Genomic DNA, 12,183 nt, shown 5'->3' on the forward strand with positions numbered 1-12,183 from the left:
AAACCTCTTCACACACATGCCAACAGATGCTGTATTTACAGTCGAGATTTGGTCAAAATAAGAAACAAACAGCAATGCTGTTTCCACAGGAAAAAAAGTCAACAGAGGGAATAGTGATGCAGGAGCCAGTCTTACTAATTAACTGACCGCAAAAGACCCCAAACATTAAAAGAAAAGAGCCTGAAGCCTCCCAAAAGATAGCAAAGCTTATAAAGTAGCTAAAGGCAGGACAGATCAGGGGCTGAGTGTTTCTGTTAATGCTTCATGGGTTTCTCATGTTCATAATAGCTGGTGAGAAAGTAAAACGTGCTCAGGAAAAGAACATCCTACTTCAGAAATACAAGGAAAATACATTCTGATCAATGGCATCACCCCATTGCCTGAACAGCAGGCAGCCCATGGACACAGGCAGTCTGTAGACATAAACTTCTTCATGCACTGTAGCACAGTGAGCTTCTGTACCTGCTGCTCCACCAGGAGATGACAATAACCACAGCAGGCAGTGAAACCACCCTGGGCATTTCCCTTCTCATTAGTTCAGCCAAAAATAGCAGAATCTGCTCAGCCTTCCCCTTGCTTTGCCTACCTGAGCGTGTCCACCTCCTCCTTGGTGATGACAGAGCTCTGCTCAGCCATGCACTGCTGAGACTTCAGGACCTTCATCTCCACCTCCAGCTGCAGGAGAGAAAAGGTATTAGTTCCTCCAGCACTGGTAAGGGGCACACACAAACAGCAAATGGAGAAGGAAACCATGAGGTTCTGCACAGATCAGACTTCTCATTACACAGATGTAAAGCACAACTTCTGATGCGTTAAATGCCAAAACCTCACTTAACCCTGCTTCTCTTTGCAATTCCTTTCGCCTTTCCCACCATTTTCTCCACAGTAGACAAGGCATGGAAAGTTAACTGTTACTAGCAAAGCTTTTGCTTCTCTTACAGATATTTCCCCTATTTTCCCCATGGATAATAGGATGCAGAAGACTCTGTGTGGCACTAGGAGCTCGCTGGCTCCCGACATTTAGTATTGACAGTTCAACCTCACTCAATTCCTCCTCCAGAAGAAATGAACCACGGGATTACACTGTCTTGTCCACGACAGCTCTGAGACACATACATCGAATCCAAAAGACTGGGGAATATTTCCAGCACTCTCCAATAAACACTTGTAGCTCTAGCTGCTCAGGTAGCTCTGGCTGAACAAACAAACAATTAAGAATATTTTCTGCCTCTGGCTTTGTTTGGGAAGGAACTCGCAAGAAAGTATTTCAAAACTCTACAGACATGAGAACTTCTTAACCAGACTCTATAACTCCCAGGCTCCCTGACTTGCAGCAGTCTGGATCCCTAATTCAGAGACCAAGACAATGCACAGATTGATAAACTCCATATGTTACTTGTTTCTAAACCACTCAGAAAACGATTTACTATGAAGTGTAAGCAGAGACAAACTACCCAGAGGATACTCAAACTTCTGTTCCAACACCTTCTCCCAGCTTAGACCTTCTTCACACACTGGACTTCCTTTTGTCATCTGTCTTTTTACCACCTGTCGACTAATTCCCCTAATAAATCCATTGATGGAAACTGTATTTTTTCACCCAGGAGGAAAATAATAAGCAATCCAGCCTTAATTATAGATGTAAAACTTATGACCACAGAGAGTTCAGTGCTCAGCATCAGGGAAATTTCATACACCATTCCCTGCAACAGCATGGATTAGACTTGTAGAGCAAAATCACATTGCAATTGCAAACTTCTGCAAGCTTTTTGCAGAAACTCTCCAACTTTACAAGGAAAAAGAGCAAGCTGTGACGGACAGTCATATTACTCAGACAGAACTGAAGTTCTGAATGCTGCCTCTTCACCCTTCCGTGCTTACCAGAACAGACAGGCAGAGCACGGCAGTGCTGTTGGTAGGAAAGAGCGGAAAATGGATGGGTGGATTATTCTCCCACACCTTTCTGACACCAAAGGAACAGAACAGAAGAAAGAGAGCATCAAAAAGATGCTTTAACCTAATTCCCCCTGGCACCCCAAAAAGCCCTGCATTCTCCCCCTGTCTGTCAAAAAACATCCAGGAATAAAAAATAGGCAAAGGCCCACCTGCATCATCAGGCTGTACAAATATTAATGCATATTAGCTGCCTGATAAGATTATCACAGCCAGAAATGCTTCCCTCAATTTTCTGATTACTGAACTTATCTCTCCCAGCTCAGCCCATCACAGATGGCTGAGGATAAAGCAAGCACACCAGATAATTCCAGGAATGTGAATAAAAGGTACTGGGATGAGGAGTAGGCTTCAATTCCAACCTCCTTCTAGCAGGAAAACACTCACTATGCCTCCCGTTTCCCCTGTCTGCTGAAGCCTGGAGGTGTTTGCTGTTAGGAGTTTGGGGATGCTTTCTGGGATGAGTGAGGACAGCATTTGAAGATGGAAGGGCTGGTGAGTTATTTATCACTGGCCAAGAGGGCTCAGCCTCAAGTTTTTCCACCTGCTCACCCACACGAGCACATGAATCACGGCTGCTTTCCCAGGGAACGAGGGCGGGCGAGGAACATGCTGTTGTGATCTGGGGTCTCTTGTGATGGCTGCACAAAGAAAGGGGCAAAACCAGAGCATGTAACAGGAAAAAGAGATGGGAGAGTGAATGCACATGAGCTCGAGGGAGCTTGTAAGAAGCATCTCACTTGATACACAGCAGTGACAAATTAATGCCAGGTATGCTCAGCAGTGGCAAGATGAGATTCTGCTGCGTTTCTAAGAATAAACTGTTGAAGGAGAACGAGGAGGGAAGGGCACATGGGCTGTAAGGGCATTTCATCTCATTTTTATGTCCTCCCACTTTGCAAGCGACAAGACTCCCTGAACTGAAAATCTGATGTGCCCGAGGTGAGAAGGGAGAGGAGGACACAGTGGTATCACTACAGATGAAACTGGCTCGAGCAGTGAGCTGTTGAACGAATCTGCTTCCCAGGACTAGGAGTAAAACTACTGGAGAGTTCCAAGTTCAGGCCAAGACACAGCTTTGTGCCACGGGAAATCACTGCCATTCAGACCTCACTAATTGTTTATAAAATAAGTAAAGCAATTAAGGTATTAAATGCTTCATTCAAAATGTGTTGTTTCCAGGTTTCATCCCTAGCAACTGTTAGGAAAACAGCCCTTACTGCGAATCTCACCGAAGGTATTGAAATATTAAGATATTTAAAATACTATTTAATTTTATGTTATTAATGTATTTTCCAGGACAAAAATAGTTAGTTGAGATGGAGTAGCTTACTGTTGGGACCCAATTCTGCTTTTCTGAAGGCAACACAGTGCAAGACACAATACAAGAATGAAGAGAACGGCTAAAAATAAGGAATCTGTTGATAAAGCCTAAGAGGTGAGGAGCTTTCCAAGACCATTCCCTTTGACACAGCCTCAGGAGAGCTCTGGGAATGGGTGATGAGCATGAAATAATACACCACAGGGGCAGTTTGTCCCTTCCTGTCCCCTTGTCCTCTCAGTACCTGTGCCAAAGAACAGCCTCAAGAAGGGATAAGGAAAGGAAGAACCAAACCCCCCCTGCTGCTTTCTCCACCTAATTCCCACCACATCCCTTTTCCTAAATTAATTTCCAGTCCTGGTCTCTCTTGTTCACCAGATGCCACTTTCAGCAGGCATTTTATGCTTTTTGAACCAACTCATTATTCCTGGCTAAAACTCTTCCAATTTTCATCAATAATTTTATGCAACTGGCCGAGTTAAACTTTTATTGCTTTGAATACATTAAACTAGTAGAAGTCATTATCAAGCAGAGAGGGGAAAAGGGCTGCTCAAATTACAGCTCATTGCTGTATTCCCCCATTCCATACCAAACAACCCAGGTCAGCCTCGATCTTTTAACTGGCATTGAGAGCAGACAGGGAACATTGCTGTGAAATACGGCATTGCATCTCTTGTCCTGAAAGCTGCACAAGAGGGACTTAAGGACCTACATCATCTGCAGGAGCTTCAGGGATTATATCACCTGGGATCAGACCCTCAGTGATATTCCCACCATACAGAATGCATTAAAAACTTGAAAAGAAATCAAGCTGTTATTTTAATAAAGTTATCTAAGGTTTTTATGATAAGGCAGAATAATGAGTGATATCAGAGCCTATGAATGAATAAAACACGTGAACATATTTTGAGGATGTATTGTTCTCTTCTCAAAATATACTGGGGCCTCTTGTTCTCAAACTAAAATGTTCCCATTTATTCTGAACCTTTTCTACCCTCTTTAACTTCTTAAGCATTAATTCCAGTCCAGCTTTATTGCTCTCAATAAAAGGTGATCAGGACACACACAGGATATAGACTAATTTTAGAATATCCATTGCCACAAATATGGAAGTGCCCCAAAAGGTGAAATGCAAATAATTTTTCCGAAATAAGTATTGCCATCATTATTTACCAAAAGGAGAAAGAGAGGAAGGAAGAACATGGATGGATTTTCATCTAGTATTTAATTATATGAAATATCATTCTTCTTTCAGCTTTACTTCTAAACCTGCCTCAACAAGATTCCAAGAAGGTGGTTCTCCTCCAAGTGTTAATGACATAGCAAACACCCACAGCAGGGTAAGAAATATGTTCCTCACTGGTTCTCTCTTCTGTAGCAATTATTTAAAGACATATGAGATGACAGGAGAAACAAAATTATAAATTCATCTCCTGACAGCTAGAAGAAACAGAGCTTTACTTTAGGGAGTTGATTTTCTAGGTATATTTCTGGCATTTGTCACTTCTGATCCATATTTGTCCCCTCCAACCAAGCACCCTGAGCCTCTGCAATGCCATGGACCTGTTGTTCCTCACACTCAACTCCAGGAGGTTTCAGCATTGATGGAGAAAAGCCTTTCCAAAGCATCCCACTGACCACTGCTGTCCACATTCCATCTTCAGAATGAGGCTCATCACCAGTCAGATCAGTCAGCCTTGAAAACCACATTTGCAAACTTCTGAAAATTTTAATGCACTGCCCAAAACAATGATCAAATCTCTGTTCAGGTGCCTCATTCTGGGTAATAAAGGACTCAAAATCTAAACTATTTCAACTCATTGCCAAAGTAGGATTTGCATGTTGAAAAAAAAAAAAAAGGGGGCTGGTTTACTCGCCCACATCATGTACACACATTTCACAGAACACATGCTGGAGACATACAGTTATTATTTGAATAATGAGTGCATTTTAGTGAGCGGCTGATACAGCAATCTTATCCTGATGAAGTGTGTCTGCACGTCATTCAGCATTTTTGGAACTGCAAAAAGCAGGAAATGCTGAATCCATTATAAATGTCTAAAGGTTTATTTAACAATGGGCTGATGCAACATCCTTTGAAAGGCCTTCCTCAGCAAAAGAGCTGATTTTGAACGGCAGCGATAAATGGGAACTGAATTGCACAGAGCCAGCATGGAAAGGTGAATTGAGAGGTTGTGTTTGACTACAAGTCTCAACACAATCCAAGGAGCTATTTCAGTACAAAAACATTTAAATGTATGAACACCAAGCAAACTTGGAAAGGAAGAGTGTACACTAAAATAGACAAGAACAGATGAACCGGGATCCCAAGCATGACCTGTCCACTGAGGTCTGAAAACCTCAAGGCAAACGAGGAGCTTGATATGACAGCAATGCCATGTGTGCTTCTCTCCATGGGATGTAGCAGAGACTAAGGAGGTTCTCTGCCTCTCTTCCCACAAGGCAGCACAGCAAGCTTGGTGTTGTCTACAAGCTTATAAATCTGGCATCAGAACAGAAACCTAACACACACGGCACACCAGTGAGTTTAATTTGGGTGTCCAGCAATACCACAGGGTAGTAAGATGCCATGCTGAGCACTTCAGAGATCATTCTGCTCAGCAGAAGCAGCACCCCCTCTTCCATATGCCCACCCCACTGGCATTCTGAAGGGCTGTTCTCCCAAACATCTGCAGAGAAGCACACACAGGGAGAACTAAGCCTCCCCAGATTTCCTAGTGAACTTTACTTTTCTTCAAAAAGTCGGACTGTACTTGTAAAACAAAATATTGCTTGCCATTTAGAAACAGGCTAAGCAGCCCAGGATTTTTTTTCTTGGGAAAATTAATCCTCGATGCCATTGTGAAACAAAAGCAATAAAGCCAAAGAAAATCAGATATTCAATAAAAAATGGGTTGGAACTACCCGTCTCCCAACTGGCTGAAGCAAAAAAAATTTTTTTTTTCTTTTGGAAGATGAAGGCTGGCTGGATCAGAGTCACCAGTCTCTAGGGGTTCCACCATCTGTAACAAACTTGCTGTGCTTTTATCACTGAGAAGTCAGGGCTAGGAGCAACCTCTCAGCAAACTCCTTCCTAAAAATGTACTCATGCATATATATTATTGTAGATACACACACACTGGGAAATGGACATATGCTGACTTCTGCTTCTCTCCAATACAGTCTGGATTGTGGCTTTTTCTCCTCCTGTTGCAGTAAAAAGAGAGCAATTTTTCAAGTTTATACCAAATGTCATTCTATTTCATTTCCAAATATAATCTCCTAGAGAGAAGGTTCGCTTGCCCTATTTCCAATCTCTAAAGTTAATACACAAATTTATATTCCTTTCTCCCACTCGCTCCCCTAAATTAAGAGGTGTAATTACTAGGAACGCTTGCTACAAACGAATGGAGTGCCAAGGGAGAAGGAACTGTCAGGGCTGGACGTCTGCAGCAGCCACCCTCCCCTCTCCCCCATCCCTGGAGGATCCTGCTTATGAGGCAGTTTCTATCTTTCCCATTAGCAGGGGTAGCTCACACACAGGAGCAGACGACAACCTCTCCCTTTCCAGGCAGGACAATCATAAGGGACAAAATTACAAAATTAACTTCAGCCTGCCAAGGCCCACTGGTGCTTGCCAGGATGACTCCCCCCAAACCCACCTTTTGCCTCTCCCCAGCTCTGCTGACCTCTCAGGCAACATCAGGGTTCCTTAACAGCAGCAGAGAAATGTAGATCTGTGATCTAAAAATTCAGCCCCAATCTCCTCACTCTCCCCCTTCCTCGTATCCAGCACACCCTCTCCAAAGGAAGATTGATTATTATAATCAGACTTAGCTCTGACACAGCATTTGCATTTTCAAAGCACAGCATAGTCATTAACTAATTCATCTACCCCAAGGGAGCCTTAACGAGCATTCACCTCTCTCCCCTCTGATTCCCAATCCGCAGGCAGCCCGCAGCTTTCCTTCCAACACCTCCCCTCCACATTGTGCGGCACCAGCACAACTTGGGGAAACTCCAGACAGGCTCAGCGAGCCAAACTCAGCCCTGCTGCAAAGGAACAAAAGGACAAATGCACAGACACCCTATTTAAACCAGCCACCCTACGGCTTCCATATGTAATCACAGTGCTACAGGGTCTGGCAGGAAACAATTTGTTCTGCAAAATAAGGCCAGTGCCACAGGGGGCCCAAAATGGCCCAAGCCTGAGCTGCCTGCCCAGCTGCAAGCATGTGAAGTAGGAATCATCATCACACCACAGCCCCCAAAGCCCCAAACTCCTCCTGCACAGCCCACCTACAACACACCTTTGCTCCAAGACTTGGCCTCCTCCCCCTCTCAAGTGCCTTCTCACATCCCAATGTCACCAGATGCCAGCCCTCCCCACCCACCCGCCTTCCTTGGTGCTGTATTTATTTCTTTTTAGTAATCTGGGATGGGTGCAGGATGTGAGTTTGGAACTAAGCACTACCAGACATTTCAGACGGATGGAAGCTGGCTCGGAGCTCAAAATTAACAAATCTGAAAGGTTCACAGGGAAGAAGAGCAAACATCTTGTACAAGAGATACACCGAGCAAGGGAACTGAAGATGTTAATTTAAACCCATGAGTTTATTCAAGTATAATTACACATTTCAACCCTCACTCCAAGAAAGGAGCAGACAAGGAATCTCTTCCTCTCACAGCCTGTCCTGCCCACGCTCCCAGGCACTGCTATGAGACCTCACTGCCACTGCTTGACAGCAAAACACCTTGACAGCTCCACGTCCAAAACCCCTCTCTTTGCTCTAACAGCTCATTCTGAAGAAGGATCACCTAATTTCCATGTTCATTCAGCTCAGAGCTCTCTGCTGTTATCAGCCTCGCGTCACCACTTCCACCAGTGTGTAGATGACTGTTTCCTTTAATTACTACTGAAAGCTCCTCCCCAGCCAGGGAGAACAAAACAGCTGGAGTCCACCGAGAGAAGGCAACTCTGGAGTAATTAGCCTTAACTGGCTGACACCTCCTACCCATTACTCCTGGTTAGAACAGCAAAACACAGAATAAGAGCCTGTTTAGGGAACCTGTCAAGGTGCCAGACTGGATGTGCCACATCCCTGCCCAGTGTAGCTGCGGTGCTGGCACAATGGAGTTGTCTGCTCTCGAGAAGAGCATCACACAGATCATTTCCTTCATGCAGGAATAGGCATTTTTGGCTAGAATCAAGTCTTCTAGCAGCTGTAATTTACAGTCAAAGCAACAAATAAATCTGCAAAGATGTCATACCTCCTCTGTACGGAGTTTGAATACAGTTTGTTTCCTGAAAATATAGCCTCGAGGAGTTTCCAGAGCATTCACTCAACAATTCTCATCAAACAGGAGCTTGTAATCCCACCTCTCACTCCCCCCCATCAGTTTTCTCATTGAAAAATCATCACATAATAAACAGAGAAGAATCTATGCAGTTACCAAGCACCTAGGAAGATCAAAGGGGAAAGAGGAATCCAACATCCATTTTTGTTCCTTTGTTTTCTAACATAAATACGGTGGAATCAATCCTGCTTAATACTGCAAAGAGAGCAAAGGAGCCTTCACTGAGTGCTTGAACTTAATCTTCTTTGTCTGGCTCACATGGAACAACACACAGGCTGTGCTTTTAGGAACAGCTCTCTCACTCCTGCTGCAGCTCCAGCCCAATTTTGCAGTTCACTACAGCTGGGAGCACTGTTTGCTGGCACATCTAGGCAGGGGCCAGCAGAGCTGCCTGCTCAAGCTGCTCTCTGACCTCCCAGAGCTGGGAAATGTGAGGATGGGGCAAGGGATCCAGCTATGGGAAAGCAGCAGCTCTCCTGACAGGTCCTCCCAGTGGCAGAGCCTTGAAGGAGCCTGCCCAAAGAACAGGTTAAGTGGAGCTGGTTGAATATTTTCTAGCTAAATGACCCATCCTGAGATTAGCCTGTGACAAAAAGCAGTGGGCTTTTAATGTATAAAAAGCGAGAAATCTCTCTCCTGGTGCCAAAACCCAAAGGTCACAGGGCCCTGCCAAGACTGCTCTGCCCATTTCAGCCTCTTGGGATGACGCCTGCAGGGCCCTTCAGTTGCCAGCAGCAGTCACAGAGTGAAAGGCAAACAGCAATTCCCTCTCAAATACCATATGTTCAGCTCTGGTGCCAAAGCACAAACCTGGCATTTTAACCTTTGGTGAACACGTTCTTGCTGCCACCAACAATAAACTCTGAGGTCCAGCTCAGAGGAAAGGTGTACTGGATGTGCAGCGATGACATTAGCACTGAACACAGCATCAACAGGACAGGGCCTGGCAGGAGCTCCATTTTATACAGCCAGTCTTTAGAAGTTAATGAAATATTCATAAATAAGTTAAAATTCTCCTGACAAGCCAGATCCTGTAATACAACATAGAGTTGTCAGCCTCAATTAAGTGATTCCAAAGAGGCAGGGCTCTGCCATTCATTATTTACCAAGAGGTCATAGGACAAATCCTGCTCTATGATCTCCTTGTCTCAGTGGCTAAATTGAGTTTTACAGTTCCTGCTGGAGGACTCTGCTGCCCTGACAGACCCCAGCCTGCCACAGCTACTACCTACCCCCAGCATCCATCAGCCAAAGGCAAGAAACACTGGGAACAAACTCTTCTAAGGACACTGAGACACAAAAAGACTGAAAGCAAATGATGTAGCAAGCTGATTAGGCTGTGTAAAGACTAAGTCTTGAAACTTAAACTTTTTTTAAGCCTTTATCTCCCTATTTGTATACACAAAGCCAGCCCCAGGCAAGAGGAGAAGTATCCAGCAACCTTTGATCTGCAGGCACATCCTCTGAACATGCCCTCCATGCCTTCCCCCAGATCCCATAGCTGGAGAGCTTCACATCCCCCCTGCATGTTCAGGACAAGCTGTGCTTAGGGAATTGTATTTCTTGTATCAGATCTCTCAGATTGCTCCTCTTCTGATGCAGGCAGAGCTTCCCAGGACTGTGAAAGCAGGAGGAAACTGGTCTCCATCCATTGTCACAAGGAAGATGTAAATTAGGTATTACTTTGTCCCATCCTAACACGACTGTTCAACAGCCCCAAGTCTTCCTTTCCCTCTCTGGTCATGCACTGGAACTTCATGTTCCTTCTACAGCTTCTCCAGGCTGCCTTTTAGGAAGGCAGAATAAAGGAGCAGAAATGACAGAATCCTAGAGGTACCCTGGACCTCTCACCTGGTTTTCTTAAAGTGCTGAACATAATGTAGAGCCTCTGCATTCTCCAGGGAATTTTAGCTCAGCTAAATCGAACCAAGTGAGTCTGAGGTAGCCCATAAACTTCTTACAGGTTCTGGAAGAGCACAATTTTGCACAACTATTAAATGGGCCTTTTGTGTCTCCAGGCTGTGCCTCCTATAACAAAGCCTCTGATAATATCCCTGTCCTGCTCTCATTTAACCAAGTAACTCAGATTTTAGCGACAACAGTGACACTGACAAGCACCACTCCAGCTACAGCATCCTCTAAACAGGAAAATGATTCACTTTTCTCCTCTGCTCAACAACTGAAGAGAAAAAAACCCTCCCCACTCCTCCCTCTCCAGTCCTTGTTCCTGTTATAATTGTGCCTGTCAGTACAGCTCAGGTTTTAGGAGTACACCTGTGGCATGGAGGCCACCCCAAGTGATGGGCTGGGGATTAGGGCAACGTCCATGAGTCCCACCTGAGTTAGAATTGCTCTTCAGGTCTGGGTCAGACCATTTACCCCCAACCTGGCAGCACCTGTCCCACAGGGAAGAGCAGCAGGAAGGCAGCTCTCCACTTCAGAAAGCCACATTCTTCCTCCTGACAGTCCTAACCCCACGTCAGCTCTTATCACCTTGGAAGAACAAATGAAAACAGTCCTGCTGAAACCAAATGGTGCCTGCCGTGTCCCATAAAACTTCCCCGTTAATGGATCCAACAGCAGGTTCATTTGTGTAATGGGACTTTTAAACAGACCGTTTATTTCTTTTTAATTTGAAGGGAATGTGCTATTTGATCCCATGTGCCCGGCTGGATTTTTAAAACAGAGATAAACCACGAGAATTGACTCACTAAGTCTCTCCTTCTCACCTAATTAAAATAGCATTGAGATAGGAACGCGCAGGGGTGCAATGTGCTGATCACCTCTCCAGCCTGCAGGCAGCTTGTCAGCACTGATCCACCAGGATCCCAAGGCTCCCTCCACACTCCCTGCTTTGCCCACAGTCACATGCAACAGATGCTTCCGATGGTGCCACGGTGTTGTGTGTTGAACATGAATTTTCTAAGAGGGAACATGCAGCAGGTGCAACACACCAGCTGAGGCTGTTCATCACTCCTCGGGCTAAGAGAGGGAGAAAAAAATAACCTTGTCTGTGTACCTCAGAGCTCACTGTATTCCTACCCCGTGGGGAATAGCAGGGACCAGTTTTAATGTAGTTATTTACAACAGGCACTGAGAGCTCTCTGGCAGGGAAAGGGAAAGGAGAAGTGCACTCCCATGCCTCTATTCTAGGCCTCACTCCACCTTCAGAACTAAAGTTCCACAATTAAAACAGGGAAGATTCAAAATAGGGTATCAATGACTCCTGCACAATCATCCCCCTCTTCTAACAACTCATAATTCAGAGTTTACAGGATCGCATGACAAAGTGAAGAATAATACAAACACTGTGAAGTAAGCAAGCAACAAATGGCTCTGCTGAAGTAAAACTAGAACTACCTGACAGAGAAAAAGATGTGTCAGACACATTCAAAACAAACAAAATTCACTAAAGACCTTGGGTCTAAAAATATAAACGCACAAACACAATTACTGATAGCACAGAGGCTTTATCACAGAGAAGCATAAAATGATCAGAAAGAGGAAGCTACGTGAAAATTGAAGGAACAGCACAGATCTGAAAAGTCACA

The 12,183-nt window shown here is 44.6% G+C and overlaps 1 protein-coding gene across 4 annotated transcripts in view; it reads right to left on the bottom strand.

Annotated features, from left to right (window-relative positions):
* MAD1L1 (mitotic arrest deficient 1 like 1) overlaps nucleotides 1-12,183 on the bottom strand; it is a 351,296-nt gene that overhangs the window by 165,449 nt on the left and 173,664 nt on the right. For all 4 annotated transcript variants that reach the window (XM_048320994.1, XM_048320997.1, XM_048320996.1 and 1 more), the window contains one exon: nucleotides 587-675. In XM_048320994.1, coding sequence (XP_048176951.1) covers nucleotides 587-675 — 89 coding nt within the window. The remainder of the gene's footprint in view (nucleotides 1-586; nucleotides 676-12,183) is intronic.

The sequence above is a fragment of the Corvus hawaiiensis genome, chromosome 16, assembly GCF_020740725.1.
Source record: "Corvus hawaiiensis isolate bCorHaw1 chromosome 16, bCorHaw1.pri.cur, whole genome shotgun sequence".
NCBI classification, from domain to species: Eukaryota; Metazoa; Chordata; class Aves; order Passeriformes; family Corvidae; genus Corvus; species Corvus hawaiiensis.